Source organism: Ictidomys tridecemlineatus, chromosome 2, assembly GCF_052094955.1.
Source record: "Ictidomys tridecemlineatus isolate mIctTri1 chromosome 2, mIctTri1.hap1, whole genome shotgun sequence".
NCBI lineage: Eukaryota > Metazoa > Chordata > Mammalia > Rodentia > Sciuridae > Ictidomys > Ictidomys tridecemlineatus.
In genome coordinates this window covers 217,326,076-217,351,072 of record NC_135478.1, presented here as the reverse complement: position 1 = coordinate 217,351,072, position 24,997 = coordinate 217,326,076, and the positions used below count along the sequence as shown (strand labels likewise).

The following is a 24,997-nucleotide window of genomic DNA, read 5'->3' as shown; positions in this document are numbered from 1 at the left end:
CAAGAGATTCACAGGTTTTAAGCCAGCCTCAGCTACTTAGGCTGTAAGCAACCTAGTGAGACTCTGTCTCAAAATAAAAAATAAAAGGGCTGGGGATGTGGCTTAGTGGTAAAACGCCCTTGGGTTCAGTCCCTGCTACCAACAGACAAATGAACAAAACCCAGAAATTGTTCTAGTCAACTTGCTCACTAATTTCCCAACAATTGATTGGGTTTTCAAATTGATAGAATTTTAGGTGTTACAGAAGTTAAAAGTAAAAGCCAATTCTTTGATTTTATGCATGAGGAAATTGAAACTCAAAAAGTATTAGACAATTTTCACATCCCAATACAATGTATTTTTTTGCCATTATGAGTTACAAGCAATCATTGATTGATACGTTTTGTAAGCCCTGTAAGTTTTTACACTCAGTATTAATTTTGCAGCTCTTTGTTATTGTTTTATTCTTTGTTATTGTTTTATAATACATTCTCTCTTCTTTTCAAAATGTCCAGTTGGACTTAAAAAGTAAGAATATAAGAAGTATCCTTTGCCTAAGATATATAGTTTTATGGTTGGCTTAATTATCATACCAAGCAAATGCAGTCTTTTTTTTTTAAGAGAGAGAGAGAGAATGAGAATTTTTTAATATGTATTTATTTATTTTTTAGTTTTCGGTGGACACAACATCTTTGTTTGTATGTGGTGCTGAGGATCAAACCCAGGCCGCACGCATGCCAGGCGAGCGCGCTACCGCTTGAGCCACATCCCCAGCCCGCAAATGCAGTCTTTAAACTATTTTTGTTTAGGGCATCTATTGATGTAACTCTTAAGCCCAATAATAAGATTCTAATTTTTCTCTGCAGGTGGTGACAAAGTGATAGATGTCATTGATGTGGCAAGGCAAGCAGACAGCAAAATGACACTTCACAATTATGTTAAATACTTCATGAATCCTAACAGACCAAAAGTGTTAAATGTGATCAGCCTTGAATTTTCAGATACAAAGTGAGTAATTCTGGGCATTTTGATATGGCATTCTGAGTGTTAGCTAAATGTAGTTTAATGATAAATTTATTTTAGTAAGAAACATGATTGTGACTTGTAAATTTGTCCACTAGTAGTAATATTACATCTTTTGCTTTGGCACCCTCAGAGAATATTTGGACATAATGAGTTTTAAACTTTTAATTAAGTGTTTTTAACCTTGAATTCCAGTTAATTACTTGGTTTGGGTTAACATGGGAGCAGTGGTTTTTAAGAAGTTTTAATTTGTTTTATGTGGGGGTATGTGTATGTACTTTTTTAAATTATTATTTTTAAAGGATGTCTGAATTGGTGGAGGTCCCTGATATAGCCAGAAAACTTTCCTGGGTGGAAAATTATTGGCCAGATGATTCAGTCTTTCCCAAGCCATTTGTTCAGAAATACTGTTTAATGGGAGTTCAAGACAGCTATACAGATTTCCACATTGACTTCGGTGGAACTTCAGTCTGGTACCATGTCCTCTGGGTAAGACTAGGTTTTTTTTTTTTTTTTTTTTTGTCCTTTCATTGACAAAAACACATAGTAATATTTTTCTGTTGGCACATTCAGTTACTATAAATAACATTTGTACAGGGGAATATTTTTCTACTTTTTAAGTGGAATCTATCTATTTGTTGTTAAAAGATGTGATTTTTTTTTTAATCCCAAGTAGTCAAGTTTTTTATATATATTTAGGTTCCTTTTTTTTTAAAGATGTTGATGAACCTTTATTTTGTTCATTTATTTATATGCGGTGCTGAGAATTGAACCCAATGCCTCACACATGCTAGATAAGCGCTCTGCCACTGAGCCACAACCCCAGCCCAGTAGATTCCTTTTTTACCTCCACTTTTAAGTTGGTTTCTGTTAACCTTCTGCCCTCTCTCCCCCTTATCAATTATTCATTAATCCCTGAACAGATATCTAAGGAGCAAAATTATAGTTATGATTGCTTCTGACTTTAAGTTTGGTGGGGGTAGGAAAGCTGATTGGATAAGTCACATATGCCTATAAGAATGCTAATTCTACATAGTTTATATTCACTTTGCTCTGTCTAGAACTGCACTGCTTAATATAGCATTTACTAGCCACATGTGACTAAATTTAATTAAATTTAGTTAAATATTAGTTAAATAATTAACTAAATTAGTTAAATCTAGTTGAATAATTAAAAATTCAGTTCATTTTTATACTTGCCACATTTTAGGTGCTCATTAGCCACATGTGGCTAGAGGCTACTCTACTGGATAGCATAGATATGAAAATGTTCCATTGGTATAGGAAGGTCATTGAAGAGCGCTGATTTAGAACCAGATTTTTCATCTCCATCAAATGCCTCTGTGTTGGCAGTGCTTTGGTCTGTATTTGATGCTGTGTTCTTAAGCTCCTATTCCTTTTCTCCTTGAGGACACAGAATTCAGTAAGGGAAGTTTATTTCCAGATCTTTAAGAATATTCATTATGTTATAGATCTTAGGAGAAAGGACAGAATTTGAAAGGTGATTGTGCTGTGACCTGGACCCTATTAACATTTCTACACCTTAAAAATGGGAGGTCATGGACCAGGGATGTAGCTCAGTGGTAGAGTTTTTGCCTAGCATACCTGAGGCCCTGAGTTTGATCCCTAGCATGACATATAAAAGTGCAGGGGTGCAGTGGGCATCAGTGGGTGTTGAGAGCAGATGAGCCCCCGTCATCAGATCCTACGGTGTTGGCAAAGACAAGCCTGGGAAACATTCCTTGCCAAAGGCAAGGATGTTATCAGCCTAGCTCTGATGCTAACATTTATCATACATCCCAGGACAATGGGTATCCTGGGTACAGCAGGATAATGGCAGAATGTTCTTAGCACTGCAGCAATAGTATAGCTGTTGCAAAATGTTTCTAGCTCTGCAACTTTTTAGGGCACAAAGAAGCCTTTGACAGCTTACCACCCTTGAACAATTTACAGTGCCCCTATAGTTTAACTTTCTGATTATGAGATCTATATAATAAACTTTTGGAACTAGTTCTGGGTCACTGCTACTCCATCAGAGTGCAGTTTTCCCACCTGGTCCCCAGCTTTTTTAGTGAAATTATCTAAATTATTGTGTCTTCTTTGTCTCTGTGTTTTTTCTTCATCTCCCATTGTCTCTACTTGAGAATCCTTCATTGACGCTGTGGGTTGCAGCAAGTGGGATTTTTTTTGGTTTATTACCTTCCTTTCTTCAATTTGATTATTGACTCCTGATTAGTGTGGGGGTAGGAGGAGCTTTAGCTCCAGTGAAAATGCTTATTAAGGGAATTAACTATTGATCAGGTATGTGACATAGATATTTTGGACCTAAACAATCTGGTAATTATCTAATTTAACTCAGATCATTGTATTGGGAAATGGTATCAGTTAGGCAATCCTAAAATGATTTGTTTTTTCCAAAATTATATCATATGTTACTTCCTTTTAGGGTGAGAAAATTTTTTATTTGATAAAGCCAACAAATGAAAATTTGGCACTCTATGAATCTTGGAGTTCATCTGTGACCCAGAGTGAAGTGTTCTTTGGAGATAAAGTGGATAAATGCTATAAATGTGTGGTAAAGCAGGGGCATACCTTATTTGTTCCTACAGGTAAGGTTTTAATCCCACCCCCTACTATTAATAGTTGATACAAGCCACATCTTGTAATTAGGACCTATGACTTTTCCATATTTGCCTAAGAAATAATTCTGATCTTGGGCTTTTTACTTAATTGTGTTTTAGCGGGCTTGTTAGGGTTCCTTTTGGCATCATTTCATTTGCCTTCACTTTTATTATCATTGAAATAAAATTCACATGCTATATCACTTTCATCCTTTTAAAGTATATAATTCAGTGGATTTTAGTTGATTAATAAGGCTGCATAACTATCAACACTATCTAATTCTAGAACATTTTCATTATCTCAGAAAGAAACCACATACCCTTTAGCAGCCTTCCCATTTCCCCCTTCCCTGAGAGGAAGGACAACTATTAATGTACTTTCTGTCTCTCTTGATTTGCTATTCTGGACACTTTATGAATGTGGCATTTTGTGTCCATCTTCTTTGCTTTACCATAATATTTTCTAGGCTTATCCATGCTATACCACGTATAAGTACTTTATCTTTTTTTTCCCCCCCTTTCCATGTCTCCCCATTCACAACACCAACCAGACACAGGTCCTGGGCTGAGTTGTACATGGGGTAGGCTTACTCTGCCTTCTCTTTGTATATACAAACCCAGCCTGTAGTAAGCATCAGGAGGCCATAAGTACTTTATCTTTTTGTGGCCCAACAATATTCCACTGTAGGGTATACCATATTTTATTTATCCATTCATCAGTTGATGGACATTTGGGTTGCTTCCACTTTGGGCTATTCTGAATAGTGTTGCCTTAAACATTTGTGTGCAAGTTTTTATGTGGTGGTATGTTCATTTCTCTTAGGTGTGTACCTAGTAGTGGAATTGTTGCACTGCTGGTTTCCCTGTTTAACTTTTTGAGGAACAGCCAAGCTATCCTCCAAATAACTGTGCTTTATAAAACAAACAAACAAAAAACTGAGAAAAGCTGATACCTCAAGTATAGGTATCAGCGTGTCAATCTGAGATGTGAATGAATGGCAGTGTATAAACTCACCAGACCAATGGTTTTGAGGACAGTGTTCCTTTAGTTGGGTGACCTCAATGGCTGTAAACTTCACAGGGTTCTGTTACCATAGACCTGCTTTTTACCTTATCTCTGGTATATATAATCATAAATGTGTGCTTAAATAAGTGAATGAATCAATGACAAAAAACCACCATGATTTGCCTGGTTAAGTATCAGTATTTCATTATGAATGACTAAGCTCTTTCTTGCTTCTTTTTATAGTAAATATTTTGTTGTACCCCCTTCAAAATCTTAAATTGAAATTTATAGATAATATAACTTACATGAATCATTGTTTTAAAAGTTGACTTAATAACAACTAGAATATAAGGAAGAAATGAAAAGGTAATTTATAATGAAATGTTATTTTGATATCTGTGTGCACAGCAGCAATAGAGGACAGAATGAATTGGTTAACTGTGTAAGTCAGGAAACCAGCATAGATCCGTGCTAATGGCAACTCAAATTCTGTTAGTGGCATGAGTAGAAGTTAGTGGTTTTCAAATTTTATGGAATAACAGGATCACCTGGAGGGCTTGTCCACCGGATTGCTGGCCTCCTTCCCCAAGATTCTGATTTAGTCAATTTGGGGTGGGCCTGAGAATTTGTTTCTAACGATTACTCAACTGATGCTGGTATCTGGTCTGGGGACCACATTTGGAGAAACACTGCTATAGGCAATGTGATGTTTCTTTCCAGAGTAGTTGGCAACTGATATATTTCTATACAAACTAAACTATAGTTTCCTTCAATTTACAGAGTAGTTATATTCCTGGAAATTGTGCCCAAACCACTCAGAAATATATTGTTTAGATGTATAATGAAGTTCTATTTTCTATGCTCAGGTTGTGAGTGAACAGGCTTTGTACCTATATGAAGGCCCAGTGGAGTTTATATTTCTTTTTTATTCTCCTGTTTTTTTTATTGGTGCATTATAATTATACATAATAGTGGGCTTTGTCGTTACATATTCATACTGAAATTTATACTTCTGTACTGAAAGATTGTTAAGTATTTTAGCATTTCTTTCAGAAGTTAGGCTATCATCTCTTTAAATGATTCTCACTTTGAAAACATTTTAATGAGAAAACAAAACATTTTGATTGCCAACATTTATATTTATAGGACCATGTCTCTCCATAATTAAATGTGTGTGGGGGTAGAGCTGCAGTTATAGTTCAGTGGTAGAGCACTTGCCTAGAAAGTGTGAGGCACTGGGTTTGATCCTTGGCACCACCTAAAAATAAATAAATAAAGGTATTGTGTCTGTCTCCAACTAAAAAAATATTTAAAAAATAACAATTAAATGTGGGTGATCTGCCCTTTCCTTCTTACAGAGTCTGGTCTTATTGGGTTCCTCGATCCTTCTCTGCTTGTTTCCTTCAAGATACTCAGTTCAGTGTGACACCAGAGAAGCAGAATGTTCAGCCAGCCCCCATGTTTTTTAATGGCAAATGTGCTTTCCTAATTTTAAGGCACATTTGACTTGTCTCTTTAAATCTTTAATCTTAGACAAATGCTAAATATTATATTTTTAAACTAAAAAAATTACCACCAAAACCCTTCACTTTATTCCTCAAACTCAGCATAGAGTCTGGCATATTATAGGCATTTAATATTTAATTGAATGCCTCAATCATTAATTTCTTTAGCACTGGAGTATAAAGGAAAGAGATGTTGATATTTGAGTTACTTATTTCTCAGGTAGATAGCATACCTGTTTTGTTTTGCATGTTTTGAGGTAGTTGGGATCAAACCTAGAGCCTCACACATGCTAGGCAAACACACTACCACTGAACTACATCCTAGGACCCTTTTGAAATTTTGAGACTATGTTAAGTTGCCCAGATTGGATTTAAACTTGTGATCCACTTGCTTCCTGATTAACTAGAGTTACAAGTTTGTGCCGTGGCAACCAGCTTGTTTGACTTTAAAATATTGAAAAGCATTAATTTATACGTTTGTAACCATTTCAGGGTGGATTCATGCTGTGCTCACTTCTCAGGACTGTATGGCTTTTGGGGGGAACTTTCTGCACAACCTTAACATTGGCATGCAGCTCAGGTTTGTGTCATTAATTTTGAAAGGATCTTTCATCCTTCCTTAAACAGGACATTTTTGTTTACTTGTTTAAGAAAAATTGTGATATATTTTATTTGAGAGTCCATGGAGATAGGCCTTGAGAAATCATTAGGAATAGAAATTTTTAACAAAACTATTATTTTAAAATTTTGTCAGGAGGATTCCTTGATACATTTCAAATCTAAAACAAAAATAATAACTTAGTATCCCTCCAAATTAAAAAAATTATAAATATTTGTATGTTCTTATTTGGCTATTTTTGCCCTAAGGTAAATGAATTAAGTTAGCCAGACTTACATGTAACTATTGATGCTGGAACAAACCAATTCTTAAGTTGATATTGCTGTCAGAACACCTGTTTTAGTTTTGCTTTGGATAAAGGATTAACAGCTATTGCCCTTCTGTATGAGAAGGACTAGACTATCTGCTGTTCCCCAGATAGTAATGAGGGTAGAATGTTATGGTGCAACATTGCTTATGGTACAAATAATTCGTGACTGATAAAATGCATAAGGACTGGGAGAACTAGAAATTCTTGGTGTGAGGTTGTAGTTTTGGGCTTCACTGAATGTGGGGACTTGTAATTTTGCATGTGCTCAGGGAACCCTGAATGCTCTGCACCTGTGGAGTTATTACAGAAGATAGGAGCTATAAGAGGTCACGAGGCTTTAACCCAGGGTATGTCCCACACTTGTCAAATTTGGATTTGATCTCTTTGTACCTGAGCTGTCATTGGAGGAAATATGGCTTATATAGGGACAGCTGCATGGACTCCTACAGAAGACTCACAGTTATCATGGAAAACTGTGGTTCTTGTCTTTATACCTTAATCTAGTGCCAAATGTGGTCCCGATCTTGAATGCTTGGGTGGGTGCTGCAGTGTTGTCCAACACATGAAGCTAATTTTAAACATACTATTTAATTCATAATGGTGGAACCCTCGTAAAGTATCTTTTATTAAAACTAGGATACAGATCTCAATGACCTTTCATGAAAGCCCAGTATAATTCTTAAGTACACCATCAAGTTTATGAAGGTCAGAACCTGGATAAGATCACAATTCAGTGTTGTTCAAATGTTACATTAAGTAATGTACTATACTTGATTGATATGTCTTATGTAACATGCCCTGCTTATTTTATTTTTAACTGGCTACCTTTAATTAACTATTTTGAAATACTAATATTAATACTAAGTATTTCTTCAAATCTTATTTATTTAGGTGTTATGAGATGGAGAAAAGACTAAAAACACCAGATCTTTTCAAATTCCCTTTCTTTGAAGCCATATGTTGGTTTGTAGCCAAAAATTTGCTGGAAACCCTGAAAGGTAATTAATGATTTGTACACTTTGTTGTATAATGTGATGTATAATGTTTATAAATTCCCTCAAAGTTACCTGACAGATGCTTTTCTAGGGTCTGGATGTCACATCTGTTTGTTTGTTAAAACATAATGTCCCCCCTGCCAGGAACCTTAATAGCAAGTAGTTTCTAGTCCATAGCCTACTAACCCGTGTTCTTAGAAATCAGGTATGTGAAGACCTGTTTAGAGCCACATGAGTAATATTGGAAAACATTAATTTCATCCAGTGATCTAGAGGCCTACATACATTCTCAAGCATGTTTAAGTGCCTTGCTTTAAAAATTTAGATGGTTACCTAATATGTGTTCCCAGACATTTGCTTTAAAAATATAAAGTGGATAATTTTCAAGTCCTGAGGAAATCAGGTAATGCCTGCACCATCACCATTGCAACCATAATTCTGGCTAGTATAATTCACCTGTTAGCATATAAATGGGCTAATTGTTGGTTTGTAATCTGTAGTTGAAGAAAAATATTTTTTGAAATCTCCTTATGTAGCTTTGAATTTTTTTAGAAGGTAGATTTTAGATTTTCATGCTTTTATATTTGACTTAATCTTTGAGCAGCCAAGTTAAGATTGTATATTACTTCTATCCATTTTTTACTTTTCATATACTTGTGCCAGTGAGAATAGTGTTTGTCTAGTTTTGAGTTGCCTAACTTTTCTAATTTTGCAAATGGTGCAAATATTATAATTAACTTTCAGGAGAATAGATATAGAGAAAACAGTAAGATTTATCCAGAAATTTCTTTTCCATTTAGAAGACACGTAAGAAGAAAAGATAAGATGAAAAGAGATACCCAGGAAAAGCATGTACAGAAGTAAAATGATAAAATTCATGTATGATATTTCCTCTTCAAAATAAGCCCCTTTTTTTGATTGAAAGGATAAAACAATGTCACCATACAGGACAGTCATGAGGGAGATGTGATAGTGCTGTGGGGGTGTTTGATGGAGGTAGGGTCACTTGAATGAGAAGGACTAGGTCCTTCTTTACAAATCTAGCCCCTGCTTTAGAAATGAATCTTTATCCTAAATCCCAGACTCAGTGTTCTTTTCATGTATTGTTCTTGGCTGCAGGAATGTATCAATGGGCCGTAGAGTTGTCATCTCCAGAATGTCCAGTTTCCAGTAAAAAACTGGACAGTGAACTTCAGTCTCTTATCCAAGTGCATGCCTAGAAAAGCAGAAGCATGCTTATAAAAACATTTATAAATGGTCTTATTTTCTAGAAATAAAATTCAACTACTGAACTCTCTAGTTAAGAGATTGGCAATTCACTTGGTCCAGAGTATTTTTTCCCATCTTTTCTTATTTTGACCCAGGACCCAAATTCCTGTCTTATGGTTATTTAGGAGAAACGCCCCCACACATATACTTCCCTCCCACAGCCCCACCACCACTGGGGTCTCCCCCAGCCCCCAATGTGTAGGAGAGGCTCATCAGTTTCCCTTTTAGAACAAATTTAGAGTTTATCTGAGAGACAAAAGGTTGACTCCTTAAGGTGCAACAGTAATTTGCTCTGTCTTAGAAATAATAATTTAGTATTGTCTTAGGCCATCAAAAATTCAGAAATGAGGTCCAGTCAGAAGGATGGCCCTGTACATTAAGGACTTTAAAAAAGGATTCTGTAAATAAGAGTATTTGTAAGTTGCTTTAAAATTTTTTATCAGCCAGATCAGTAAGCCAGGATACTTAGCAATATAATTGTTTTAATCTAGTCCTGCTAAGACTAGAGCCAAATGACCATTCTAGCTGTTGCCATCATCCTAGGCATTTTTCCTGGAAACAGAAACAGAAATGGTAGTCTTTTTATCTTATGTTATGTTCTGCTCACTGACTTTTCTACTTTTCTATTGTGGCCTGTTTGCCAATTATCAGACTGTTAGAAAGCTTCTGCAGTGTGATGGGTTAAATGAATGAGGAGTATATGAAACTCGTACAATGTGTGTTTCATGTTAATGATAATAAAAGGATGAACCAGTTTGAATTTATGTAAGTAAGTTAGCCACTGGGCAGAATTAAAATATTTTGCTTTTGTTTCAACTCACCTGAATTTTGGAGCGCATCTGAAATATTTTGCATGAGTTTAAATCACAGTCTGGTTTACAATTCCCCAAAAGACATTAGTGTGAGCTTATATTTTTACTTTGTCTACAAATAGTAAAATAAACCATACACAGCTCACTGTATATAGATCACACAGAGACTACATATTCTCATCCAATTTAAAGAAGGCTGTTATTCAGGTAATTTCTCTGCAAGTGAAGCAAAAGGAGCAGTACCTTAAAAATACCCCAATAACCTCCCCATACATTGTCTTTCACTTTCTGGAGATAATCACTGTCTCGCCTTTTGTGATAATCTTTTTCTTCAATTTTTTCACCTGTGTTGTAAATGAAAATAGTTTGATTTTTATGTATTTGTAAATTTCATATGAATAGATTAAAACTTTTTCTATTATATGTAACCTGTCTTTTGCTAAGCTTTATTTGTGAGGTTCATTCATGTTATTGTGTGTAGCTGTAGTCTTCTTTTTTCATTACTATAGTATTATGTTGTGTGACTATACCTTAATTTGTGTGCTTCTTCTACAGTTGTTGGACACTGGCAATACAGTTGTTTTAATCTAGTCCTACTAAGGCTAGAGCCCAGTGACCATTCTAGCTGTTGCCAGGCAATTTTTTTTTCCAGTTTTTGGTATTTATGGAAGATGGTTCTAAGAAGTTCTTGTCAGTGTCAACTAAGTGCAAAAGTTACTCCAGAGAACAGCCCCAATTGTTGAGTCATAGATAGAATTCACGTAGTTCCCAATTCCCATTTCCTTGGCAACACTTGGTATCATTAGGTTCTAATTTTTGCAAACCCATCAGGTGTGAAATAGTATTCCTTATCTTTTTAATTTGCATATTCCTGATTATTAATGTAACTGAACATTTTTTTTATATGTATTGGCCTTTTAGATTTCCTCTTCAGTGAAGTATCTGTTTAGGTCTTTTGCCAATATTTTAATTTAGTTTTTTTAATACTAATTCTTCATATGTCCTGGATCTTAGTCCTTTCAGGAATATATGTTAAAAATACCTGCAATTTTGACTTACCTTTTTATTCTCTTTGGGTTCTGTTGAAGGACAAACTTTATTAATTTTAAAACAGTATTTTTTTTCCCCAGTTTTTGTGTTTAGTGCTTTTTGTGCCTTAACTTCTTATCCTAAGGTTTTGAAGATACTCTTTGCCTACTAAAAACTTACGTAGTTTCATATTTTACATTTAGGCCTTTAACTCATTTTAATTGATTTTCTTGAAAACGATGGCAGTCATTTTCTTACAAATACCCATTTGTTCCAGGGTCATATTTTGAACAATCCATTTTTTATCCTGTTCTTGTTTCATGTGTTGATATATGTGTGGAACCTTTGATACTCACTCATTACTCACGGTCTTAGCTTTTCTTTGCTGTAACCAAAATATGCAACAAGACAACTTAGAGGAGGAAACATTTATTCTAGCTCATGGTTTCAGAGGTTTAGTACATGATTGGCCGACTCCATTGCTCTGGGTCCAAGATCATGCAGAACATCGTGGAAGGGCATGGTAGAGGGAAACTTTTCTGCTCTTGGCAGCCAGAGCAGGTGAGGGATGGTGAGAAGAAGAGAGGGAAAGGAAACGGGACTCAGGAGAAGATGACCCCTGGTAATCCACCTCCTCTACCCATGACCCACCTGCCTATAGTTTACCACCTAATCAGTCCATTCAAACTAGGATGGCTGAATAGGTTGCAGCTCTCATAGTTCAATCATTTCAACTCTGAATATTCCCGAAACACAGGAGCTTTTGTGAGATAACCTGATGTCCAAACAGTAATAGTCACTCTTCTAATCTTGTGGGGCTGGTAGTCTGTCTCTCCACCAAGCACATTATCATATTAGCATATATTAAAAATTGATTGATATATAATAGGTCCTCATATTTTATTCTTCAAGCCTTGGCCTCATTCTTTATTTTGCCCTGGCTTTTATTTTTCTTTTCCACTTAAGTTTTTGAGTTAGTTTATTACTTATTGACACTAGTCTCCCCCACCCCAAAATCAAGCAAATAAAAGTATTAGTATCTTAATTTGAGCATATTGCATATAGATCAATTTTGGTAAAATTCCATGTAGTTAGGTAATTGAGTTTTCTCAAAAAATTGTCATGGAACATCTTATTTAGTTCTTGTTTGTTATCTTGCAGGGTGTCATATATATATATATATTTTAAAAGTTACACACAGATTCCTTAAATTTATTTATGGGTTTTTCATACTTTGGTCCCATTATATATTGTTACTTAAATAATATATGAGTATAATAATAGAATTAATTATTATGATATAATTATAATTGTAATTACATTAATGATATACATATGTAATTATACATACAGTTGAGCATATGAAGTTGCTATTTTTGTATTTCAAAAATGGTCAAACATTGGCAATTTCATATAGTTCAGATTATTAACCATGTGATGCTGGAATTTAGAAACAATTTTCATATTGATTTTGGATCCAGCAATCTTATTAAAAACTGTTACTTCATTTATCTGAGGTTATAGTGGGTTCTTTAATGTATAATCACATAGTCTTCTGTGAATAATGAGAATTGTGTTTCTTCTTTTATAATATTTATGTCATTTACTTATTTCTTGCTTTACTGGGTTGTCTAGGATCTCCAGGGCAATTGTAACTAGGAGTAGGGAAGATGGGAGTCTTTATCTTGTTCCCAGCCTTTTATCACTGAATCTTGGGTTTGCTGTAGCTTTTTGTTGATAGCCTTTATCAGGTTGAGGAAGTCCTTATCTACTCCAAGTTAGCTAAAAGACTAGTTTGTAAATAATCGGTAGTTAGTTGCATTTTAACAAAAGCTTTTTCCTGCGTGTCTTATGATTTGTCTTGTTTAATTTTTTAATTTAGTAGCTACATTTATTGATGTTTCTAATATTACTCCAAACTTGGACTTGATGATGTTTTAATTTCTATATAGTAAGTTAGAATATAGTTTATATTATAGTCTGTTTATATTCAAATAAATCTAAACTAGTAAAATATATTCTCTGAATATATAGAAAAATATATTTATTGTATATAAATGTGTGTATGTGTGTATTTATTTTTTCTTTTGGCAGTGAGTGAAATAGGCTTGTATTTTATTTTCTCATCTGTCCTTAATAGATTTTGGTATGAAAATTATGCTAGGCTCAGGAAAAAAGTTGGGGTTGTTCCTTCTTTTTCTGATCTCTGGAGGAGTTTGTATATGATTGGAAAGATTCTTGAATGCCTGGTAGACCTCACTGATGAAGAAATCTGATGTATATACTTATCTTTATGGCAGAATTTCTGACTGCTAATAAATATTATTTGTGAATAAAGGACTATTAAGTTTTTCTAGTTTGTTGAGTCCATTTTGATAAGCTAATTTTTAGAAGTTTGTTCATTTCTAGGTTTTCACATTTTTGATATAAAGTTATATTATTCTCTTAACTATTTAATGCTTGTAACATTTATAATGATGTCTCTTGATACTTGTATTTGTACTGATTTTCTCTTTTTATGGATTTTATTATCTTTTCAAATACCAGTTTGAGAATAAATAATCTGTTTTCTGTTTAATTTTTGCAAATCATTTTTTCTTTATTTTTTAACATTTTAGTGTGCCCTTAACTCATTTTCATCACTTTTTCTTTCTCTTTCTAAATACCTTTATTTTATTTATTTATTTTTATATGGTACTGAGGATTGAACCCAGGACCTTGCATATGCTAGGCGAGTGCTCTACCGCTGATTCATAACCCCAGCATTTCAGCATTTTTTCTAACATGTACATTTAAATGTATGTTTTCATTGTTGTTTATATGTTTTCTGATTTTCAATACTTTTTAAAAATCTAAATGTTATTTAGCAGTTTATTTCTTAATTATCTGGGTTTCTTAGTTTCTAAACACGTGGGCTTTCTCTAGTTATCTTTTTGTGACTGATGTCTATTATTGACTTCAAACTCAGTTGCCTTGTGAACATATAGGTGATTTAGGTCTTTGGACATTTGATGGGACTTTTTTATGACCCTGGCAAATGGAGGATTTTTGTAAATGTTCTGTATATATTTGTTTTTTTGTTTTTTTTGTTTTTTTTTTTTGAGAGAGGGAGAGAGAGAGAGAATTTTAATATTTATTTTTTATTTTTTTTTTAGTTATCAGCGGACACAACATCTTTGTTTTGTATGTGGTGGTGAGGATCGAACCCGGGCTGCACGCATGCCAGGCCAGCGCGCTACCGCTTGAGCCACATCTCCAGCCCCTATTCTGTATATATTTGAAAAGAATGTTCTATTCTACAGATGCTGAGTACAATGTGCTATTTATGGCCAGTGAATCACATTGCATGTTATTCAAAGAGAATCTACAGATTTTTGGTTTTAGTACTCTTATTATTCTATTGTTTATTACACGTGTTAAAATCTTCCACTATGATTGTGGAATTGCTTATTTGTTTTGTAATTCTGTTTAGTTATTGCTTTTTGAGTTCAAGTTTTAAATAGTTGTCTTTCTAACGAATTGAATATTTTGCCATTATAAAATGACCTTTATTAATGAAAATCAGTTCATATAGCTATTCTAGCTGTTTTTTTTTCAAAGCTTTTTTTTTTTGTCTTTTTTATCTTATACCTTTTTGTATTTTTAAAAATATGTTTAGCTGGGCTGGGGATGTGGCTCAAGTGGTAGCGCGCTCGTCTGGCATGCGTGCAGCCCAGGTTCAATCCTTAGCACCACATACAAACAAAGATGTTGTGTCCGCTGAAAACTAAAAAATAAATATTAAAATTCCCCCCCTCTCTAAAAAAAATATGTTTAGCTGGAGCATTTAATATCATTAGATTTAATAGTTAAGTTCCTTGTCTTTTGAATTGATTATTTTGTATTCTACTTTTTTTGTTAATATAGAAATTGTGCAATTTGTCATTTGCTGGTTACTCAAAACCTAAAAGTAATTTCTTTTCCTTTCCCCACCCTACTTCATTCCTACAGAACTGAGAGAAGATGGTTTCCAGCCTCAGACTTATCTAGTACAGGGAGTGAAAGCACTGCATACTGCTTTAAAATTATGGATGAAAAAAGATGTAAGTCATTATAGTTGTTTTTATGTAGCAAGGTCAAGAAGAAAAGAGTACTTTTGCTGTTTTTTGCAGCATTTGAATTTGCCACTGGTAGAGGGAATGGAAATCATGTTTTAAAATACAGCCTGCATTTTATTATACAGTATTTATAGATGTACTTGTGGCTGGTTATATTTTTGATAAGAAAGTGCTTGAGTAAATCTTTAGTCTTTAATCTGGAAAATAAAGTATTTCAAAAATATTTAAGATATTGACTAAGAATGAACATGTAGCTATAGAATAAAATAAAATTGAGCTCTTATAATGTGCTTTGTCTTTATGTACACAGGATTTCATTTAATCCACAGAGCAACTGTATAAGGTCTATTGGTATCCTGTTTAAGTAATTCCCAAAAGAACTGGTGAGCTAGGGACATAGAGTTAGTCTCTAAGATTGTAAACCTCTGCTCTTTGCCACTCTGCTAAACTTATGTAAAAAATGAGGAAAAGGAGGTGGTAATATTCAAGCATGAGCTCTTTATTTTCACTAAATTGTGGCCCAGTTGTACTTGAAATCTTTGAGATATCATCCTACATCTCTGTTTAGAATTGGTATTTCCTTCCCTCTAGAGCATTTATTTCTTGTGCCAGTGGACTTAAAACTAATCTATATATAGAGAGAGTAAAAACTTAAAACACATCTGTAGAGAGTAAATTATGCATTTTTCCTTTCTCTGGGTTTATGAACTCTTGAAAAATAGGTTTCATCTTTCTCATTTTTATTTCAACTCATAGATCTTGGAACATAATGCTTTAATAAGTGATAAATAATATGCTAATGAAAATATATTTCCATGTTAATTTCTTGAATGTCCATTTGAAATTAAAATTCTACATTTAAGAGATATTATTGGGAGACAATAATTAATAGGTTCTGATAGTCCCAGTAATTTTGACACTTCCTTTCACTTTATTATCATTGCTATATATCCACAGAGAAAGGCAGTATGGAAACATTCAGAAAATAAAAATCGGGCTGGGGATGTGGCTCAAGTGGTATCGCGCTCTCCTGGCATGCTTGCAGCCCGGGTCGATCCTCAGCACCACATACCAACAAAGATGTTGTGTCCGCTGATAATTAAAAATAAATAAATAAATATTAAAATTCTCAGAAAATAAAAATCATGTCTTCTACCATCAAAGACTTCATTATCTAGATAATAAGGAAAAGCATAAGCAAATTAACAACTACCTAACATGATAAAAACAAAATCAAGCTTATGTTTTTAAAACTGTGTAATCTGTTTCCTGCTGGAGGCTTTAGAGGAGTGGTTCTCAAATGTGTGTATTTATCAGCATTGTCTGTAGAGCTTTTTAAAAATAAAACCTCTGGATCCTTCTCTAGAAATTACAGTTTGATAGATCTGGGATGGGTCTGAACCCAAAAACCTCATAGGTGATTTCAGTGCATAGTAAAATTTGTTATCATGAGTAATGTTAAATTTGCTCCAAGATGAGAGGCAGCTTGCCTTAATGGTTAAGAGCTTGGATTTTAGAGTCAGATATTTGATTCAAATCTCAGCTTTGTTGCTAATAAACTATGTGACTCAGGGCACATTACCTAACCTCTGTGTCTTAGTTCCCTTGGTTGCAAAATGGGAATAATTTACAGGTTGAACATCCCTAATCTAAAAATCTGAAATCTGAAATGCTTTAAAATCCAAAATACTTTTGGTATTAAGCATTTCAGATAAGGAATACTAAAACCAATAGTATCTGTGTCATACAGTTATTGAAGGGGTTAAATGAGTTAATGCTTATAAATTATTATTTTTTTTTTAAAGAGAGAGGAGAGAGAGAATTTTTTTTTAATATTTATTTTTTTTTTAGTTCTCGGCGGACACAACATCTTTGTTGGTATGTGGTGCTAAGGATCGAACCCGGGCCGCACGCATGCCATGCGAGCGCGCTACCGCTTGAGCCACATCCCCAGCCCCACTTATAAATTATTTAACAGTATGAAAGCACAGAGTTAGTACTATGTTAATACTATTCTTATTATCAGTTTGTTTCAATAAATTATGCTAAAACCAAGTAGAGGGTACAAAGCAAAAGTAGAAACTCTGCTATGTTGAATGTGTCTAAAAAATCAGAATGTTATTAGATATAGAGATTAATATATGGAAATAGGCATAAAAATAATAACATTAGTTTGCAGTACAGTAAATGTTGTGACTCAACAATTAATTTTTTTTCTATTCATTAGGTTGTTTCCTCATTTTGCTTTTAACTGTTAAATGGAAAAGAGTTTACCAAAATTTATTCAAATTAGATTTCCATGAGACACTAGGATTATTTAAGTGCCTGTGTTCCCCATAAAATTCCTTATGTATTGTCAATTAAATGTTAGGCTTAATTATTTTAGTATATATCTGTAGTAGTAACTGTAGTTAGAATTACAGCAGGATTTGAAGTGTAGAGTATAATGTTACTATTCAATATAAAGCAAAATTCACTCAAACAAGTCTGTTTTTAATTCAGTTTGAGGATTTTATATGATTATAGAACATAAAATGATGATGAGGATCTCCTTAGAAGGTATTATATCAACTATATGATCTCTGAGACTGGGCTTATTCTTACTGGCTATGTCTGCAAAGTCTAGAGAACCCAAAAATAGGGTCAGTAAGTTAGTTTTTTATTAATAAAGTGTAAGTAACTTTGGTTTTGTTATCTTTGTTAATCCAAATACAGCTTGTATCTGAACATGCCTTTGAAATTCCAGACAATGTGAGACCTGGACATCTTATTAAGGAACTTTCTAAAGTAATTCGAGCAATAGAGGTAAGAATGGAAACTGTCATCTAAATGCTTGCTTACTCTGTTTTGAGAAGCAAATGGATCTACCACTATTGTGGGGTGACCAGTACCCTGCCAGGGTAGGTTCCTGCTCAGGAGGTGTGAGCTGACTAGGAAAGAAAAAGTCTGAAATAATTAATAAGAAATAGAGACAGAGCCAGAAATTAGATAAAAAGGGGAGTGCCTGATAGATCTTTTTTTTTTTTAATATGTTTTAATTGTAGATGGACACAATACCTTTATTCACTTAACTTTATGTGGTGCTGAGGATGGTACCCAGTGCCTCACCCATGCTAGGTGAGCCACAACCTCAGCCCAGAGCCTGAGCCCTTTCTCCTTCCCTGTTTCTGTAAGCATACTTTATATTGGAGACCCTGTGCAAGGCCTTTAGCTGAATAGATTAGGATTTTTTTTTAATTTAATTTAATTTTTTTTTAAAGAGAGAGTGAGAGAGGAGAGAGAGAATTTTTAATATTTATTTTTTAGTTCTCGGCGGACACAACATCTTTGTTGGTATGTGGTGCTGAGGATCGAACCCGGACCGCACGCATGCCAGGCGAGCACGCTACCGCCTGAGCCACATCCCCAGCCCTGATAGGTCTTTTAATCCTGATAGGGAGTGGAACTGAACAACTGAAAAATGTCCTCGGTTTCTTATTTTTAATTTTTGTTGTTGTTGTTGTAGATGGACACAATATCTTTATTTATTTATTTATTAAAAATATTTATTTATTTATGTATCTTTAGTTTTAGGTGGATACATTAGTTTGTTTTTATGTGGTGGCGAGGATCAAACCCAGTGCCTCACACACGCCAGGCAAGCGCTCCACCACTGAGCCACAACCCCGGCACCCTCCTTCTTTTTTTTAAGGGGGAGTACATCAAAGTCAGGGATAAGGTTTTAAGATTTCAGTGGGAGGAGTCTTGCTTCTCCATGTGGCAGTAATAATGTTGATTGGCATTTTGTCAAGCCACACCCATCCCTGAGAATCGGTGTGGTTCCTGCTGGTCACTCCATCTCCCATGATGCTGTGCTGAACTTGTGACAGGGCTAGGTAGGAAGTTACATGAATTAGGCATTCCCAAACCAGCAAAGTTGTTCCTTTTCACCAAAGGGAAAAGTACCATTCAAAGCTGAGATTTGAATCCAAATATCTGACTCTAAAATACAAGTCCCCAATACCAGACTTTCTTGCCTAATGCCTTCTACATTTTTTTAGTTCACGCATAGTTCACGGATGGCTTCCGGCATACCACCATGATGCAAACGTTTGAAAGCACCTTACACAGGGGCTGGGGTGTAGCTCAGTGGTAGAGTGTTTGCCTATCACATGTGAGGTCCTGGATTCCATCCCTAGTATAAGAAAAAGAAAGGAAGGGAGAGAGGGAAAGAGGAAGGGAAGAGAAGAAAATGAAGCCAAAAGCACTTACAAGAAATAGAGTGAGCTGAGTCTTGGACAGAGTCTCAAGATTTCCAAAATCCTGGAGAAAAATTTGGAATATTGTATTGCAATGAAGTAATGAAATAATAAGGAGGCAGTTTCCAGGTTACCTCAGGTTCTTCAGGTTACTTCAAAAATTAAAAAAACAAAAACAACATAGTTATCAGTACAACTTTCAGATCCAATTAATTTCAGCCATTCAGAAATGAATTCATGTTAAATAATTAGAGCAAGAGAAAAAAACTAAGATTAAAAAAAAACCTAAGGGAAGTGAGTAAAGTTAGGTGAAACTGTGTTGGAAAGAGGGATGATATTAGTGGGTTGGGCAAGGCAGTCCACTTGAGGGAATGTATGAGAGCAGCCAGTGAGGTAAATACTTTTGATAAAAACCTATAAATCTGATTAGGTATTTTAATAATTAATAGATATTCTAGGTATTTAAGGAAGGAGGTTTTTAATTAAAATAATTTTTCAGGAAAGTGATTGTTCTAGTGTATAGCTTGAATTAAGAGGAAATTAAGTGGAGGATGAAAGTCAACTGGTAAATTAACATCTGACATTAGGGCTGTTTTAAGGAATGAAAAGAGGTACATATCTAAGAAATATTAAAATCCTAGATTTAGAATAAGAATAGTTCAAGTATTTCTCAGTATGTTCAAATGTAGTAGAAAAATCTCTTAAAGAGTGATAGTAATTGCATATAAATGAATTTAGGATCAAAAAACATATTTTACCGAGTCCTATTTAAATTCTAAATGTTGAAGAAAAGGGAAGAATGGATAGGTTTAGGAAGTGGTATATGAGGATTAAAACTTAATTTGCGGGCTGGGGCAGTAGCTCAGTGGCAGAGCACTTGCCTTCCATGTGTGAGGCACTGGGTTCAATCCTTAGTACCACATAAAAATGAAACAAAGGCAATCTGCCCATTACTACTACAAAAAAAAAAATTAAAAAAACTTTTTCTTACATAGTAGGAATTCAGTTATACCTAAAGCTGAAATCAGTATAAACATATTATTTAGAAAGTTAGAGACAAATAACTGGGTGGTGGTGGGGAAACAGTTGTCAGAATTGCAAATTTTAGCTATGTACTCAGAATAATTGAAAGCAGGGTCTTGGACAGATATGTTTGTACCGTATTCGTAGCAGTATTATTCACAATAGCCCAAAGGAAGGAGCAACGCAAGAGTCCATCAGTGGATGAATGGATAAACAAACTGGTACATAGAGTATATAAAATGGTTATTCTGACACATGCTACAACATAGATGAACTTTGAAGGTATTTTGCTAAGTGAAATAAACCAGTCACAAAAGGACAAGTATGATTCCATTCATATGAGGTTCCTAGAGTTGTCAAATTCATAGAGACAGAAAGCAGAATAATGGTTGTCAGGAGCTGGGGAAAAGGGAGGATGGGAAGTTAGTGGTTAATAGGGGCAGATGAAGAAGTTCTGGAGATGGATGGGGTGCTGATTGCACAGCAGTGTGACGGTACAGAATGCCCCTGAATTGTATACTTAAAAGTGGTTAAGATGGCAAATTTTATGTAATGTAAGTGTTTCCACAGGGTAAGTGGTTGCCTTTGAAAAATGGGTATCAGGGATGGGAAAGAGTAGACTGCTGCTTTTCATGATATTCTTATTTAATTTTTAAAACTGAATAGATGTATGGTCCATAAGAAATTACCAGGAGGAAAAAGTACCAAACTCAAGTACCATTGCATAGATAATCCTTAGAGAAGATAGCTTTGGCTTAGGGTAGAGCCGAGGTTCCCATGTGGCAGTCAAAGTTAAGGAGAAAGAAAAGAAAGGCAGAAGAATTAATATAGGTAGATAGGAAAAAAAAAATCTCCTTTGTTTTCACATTATCAGGGTGGGTTTTGAATCATTCAAAATCTTAATAAAATGTTTAAAATATTAACTAAATTCTGTGTATTCATTATTTCTAGAAGGCTGTAACATTTCATTATTGTATCTGGATATTTAGTCATTTTGCTGTAATACACTTTCTTTAATATATTTAACATGAAAAAAATAAGGACAAAAACTGCAAAAATGTGTGGCTTTGATTTTTTTTTTAATTTTTTTTTTGTAGTTGTAAATGGATAGCATACCTTTATTTTATTTGTTTATTTTTATGTGGTGCTGAGGATCAAACCCAGTGCCTCACATATGCTAGGCAAGCATTCTGCCACTGAGCTACAGTCCCAGCCCTGTGACTTTGATTTAAAAAGTAAATATTGGGCTGGGGTTGTGGTTTGATGGTAGAGCACTTGCCTAGCATGTGTGAGTCACTGGGTTTAATCTTCAGCACCACATGTAAACAAATAAATGTCCATCAACAACTAAATATATATGTATATACCTATATAAATTAAGTATTGATTTACACAAATATGTATGTAAAAAGAATTTTTTCATTGGAAAGAACTGGAAGGAGCCTGAATAGCTACCTATCAGTAAGTATGAGGCCAGTAATTCATGATATACCCCTACACAGCTATTAGTATAATACTGGAAATCAAGGGAATGTGTTCACAGTATATTACATAGAGAAGAGATGGGGAAACCAAGGCTTTGATTTGGTCTTTTTCTTTTCTGTGATTAAATGGAATAGTTTTTGTGTTCTAAGAGTATTTTTATGGCTGAATAGTCAAGTCTATATATAGTAGCCTTTTTCTTAAAATACATTCTGAATCTAATTCTTAAAGGAAGAAAATGGCAAACCAGTTAAATCTCAGGGAATTCCTACTGTGTGTCCAGTTTCACGATCCTCAAATGAAGCAACTTCCCCATACCATTCCCGACGAAAGATGAGAAAACTTCGAGATCATAATAATATTCGAACTCCTTCTAACCTAGACATCTTAGAGCTCCATACAAGGGAAGTTCTTAAAAGATTAGAGATGTGTCCATGGGAAGAGGTAAGTATTACACTTCATGATGAGAAAAATAAACCCAGTTGTTTGTTAAAGTTCTTTAAAGGGGTAATAAAATTTATATTATCAATTATTCTTGTTGTTATTTGCTGTAGAATTGTAGGGGTCAACAAATATTTTTGTCTGGGGGCAAGGTGGGGTGCCTAATCTTTCTAGGTATCAGTGTCATGTTAGGATGAATAGACCTCATTCATTTGCTGACATGTTTATTGAGTGTTTACCCTGTACTCTCTTAGGTTCTAGAGAAGTTGCCAGAGTAAGCAAAAATTAAGTCCCTGTCCTTATGAAACTTCATCAGAGTTCAAGTACAAAAATTGGGAGGCAAAAATATATACTAAAATAATGTAATTTCAGATGCCAAGTGTTTTGAAGGACAATAGAATAAATAGTCATGGTGACTAGCTGCTTTAGCTGGTATGGTAGGAGAGCCTCTCAGGTGGAGATGTTTGAACTGACATCTTATTAACAGGAAGATGTCACGTAGATACACAAATTTGGGGAATAGTATTTTAGGTTGGGGAAGAGCAAATGCACAAACCTGTCCTTGAGCCAACGGCACCAGCCTGGCTGACTACCTGACTAGGAGACTATTAGAATAAACCCTTTAAAATCAGAAATGCTGGCCTATTGGACAGAAGGGAGAGTGAGAGGCAGTGATAAGATCAATGCAGCACCATTTAAAACATGATAATGAATTTATGATGAGATCTGTGTCATCTATGATTTTATATATTTTTTTTTAAAGAGAGAGTGAGAGAGGGGAGAGAGAGAGAGAATTTTTAATATTTATTTTTTAGTTCTCAGCGGACACAACATCTTTGTTGGTATGTGGTGCTGAGGATCGAACCCGGGCCGCACGCATGCCAGGCGAGCGCGCTACCGCTTGAGCCACATCCCCAGCCCTATGATTTTATATTTTAAGAACAGAATAGATAGTAATCCACAATGAATGAGGTAGAGGAATCACTAGATTAAAACATTAAAAAAATTACATACAAATTATAACCTTCTTAAGTACATTGTTTTGAGAGTATGCTGTTCTAAACCAGGCACAGCGGCATACATCTGTAATACCGAGGCTCAGGAGGCTAAGGCTCAGTGGTTAAATGCCCCCGTGTTCAATCCCCAGTACCAAAAAACCCCAAAATAAAATAATATTTTGTTCTAAACCTACTTAAGTCATAGCCCTCTGGGGAAGTTTTAGCTTATTACAGAAGGTTCTACTTATTTTTAAGGAAAAATATCTCAGAAAGGAAATAATTTTTATACATTAAAAACAAGCTACTAGGCTGGGGATGTGGCTCAAGTGGTAGCGCACTCGCCTGGCATGCATGCGGCCCGGGTTCGATCCTCAGTACCACATCCAAACAGAAATGTTGTGTCTACTGAAAACTAAAAAATAAATATTAAAATTCTCTCTCTCTTTCTCTAAAAAAAAAAAAAAACAAACAAGCTACTGGGGGGTTGTGGGTCAGCAGTAGAGCACTCGCCTAGCATGTGCAAGGCCCTGGGTTCGATCCTCAGCACCACATAAAAATAAATAAACAAAATAAAGGTATTGTGTACAACTAAAAAATAAATATTAAAAAAAAATGCTACTGGGGTTGGAATTGTGACTCAGTGGTAGAACACTTACCTAGCGTGTGTGAGGCAATGGGTTTGATTCTCAGAACTGCATATATATAAATAAAACAAAGGTCCATTGACAACTAAAATAAATAAATAAATAAGAACGAACTAATAAAATGAGCTACCATCGTGTCTTTCTTCACCTCATGGCCTCTGTGCCTGGTGATAATGGTGTGGATGCTAACAGTGCCTCATGGGAAGACAGATATGAAGTCAAGGTAAGGGTAAGTGAGAAGGCCCAGCAGTTACACTTTAGCAAGAAGAAGCAGAAGAGAATAAAAAAAATCTAAGACCGTATTGCCCCTTCTTTTCAGCTTCTGCAGGAGTGGAGCTTTCTTTGGATTTGCTTTATGCATATTTTACATTCTGCTTTACAAAATGTATTTTATTGTCAATGGCCCTCCCAAAAGATGAACCATCCTCATGCCTTAACTTGAAGAACTCTGGAATATGGGATTGCTGCATGTTTCCAAACCCAGGCAGCTGCCTGTCACTCTGCATGGCAGGGCTATGGGGAAATAGCAGTCTCCTGTTTTCCTTCAGTGGAGCAGGTGTGCCTGAGGTTAAGTCAATTCTATTTTTATACTTTAAGGACATCTTGAGCTCTAAACTGAATGGAAAATTCAACAAACATCTCCAGCCATCTTCCACGGTACCTGAATGGAGAGCAAAAGATAATGATCTACGACTGCTGCTGACAAATGGAAGAATAATTAAGTATGTACAATAGATCAGGTATCAAACAGATAATTTTTGTTGGATTCCCTTTGTTCTTGCGCTGCCTTGTCCATATTGTTAGTGTTGACTATAGTATGGGGAAAGTGTCTCAGTTCTCTGCTCTGTAAATGAAGTGGGAGGGAATACATAGTCTTGCATTATTTCTGATTTGTTTTTTCCCAAT

At 34.9% G+C, this 24,997-nt stretch overlaps 1 protein-coding gene and 1 pseudogene across 1 annotated transcript in view; one reads left to right on the top strand and one right to left on the bottom strand.

Moving 5' to 3' along the window:
• The window catches only part of Kdm7a (lysine demethylase 7A), an 82,246-nt gene that overhangs the window by 43,110 nt on the left and 14,139 nt on the right, over positions 1–24,997 (top strand). Inside the window, exons 5-13 of the mRNA XM_078040637.1 lie at positions 846–987; positions 1,305–1,491; positions 3,449–3,611; positions 6,627–6,714; positions 7,955–8,061; positions 15,159–15,250; positions 17,981–18,070; positions 22,240–22,452; positions 24,689–24,813. Coding sequence (XP_077896763.1) covers positions 846–987; positions 1,305–1,491; positions 3,449–3,611; positions 6,627–6,714; positions 7,955–8,061; positions 15,159–15,250; positions 17,981–18,070; positions 22,240–22,452; positions 24,689–24,813 — 1,207 coding nt within the window. The remainder of the gene's footprint in view (positions 1–845; positions 988–1,304; positions 1,492–3,448; positions 3,612–6,626; positions 6,715–7,954; positions 8,062–15,158; positions 15,251–17,980; positions 18,071–22,239; positions 22,453–24,688; positions 24,814–24,997) is intronic.
• On the bottom strand, positions 4,145–4,267 carry LOC120892115 (small nucleolar RNA SNORA51; annotated as a pseudogene).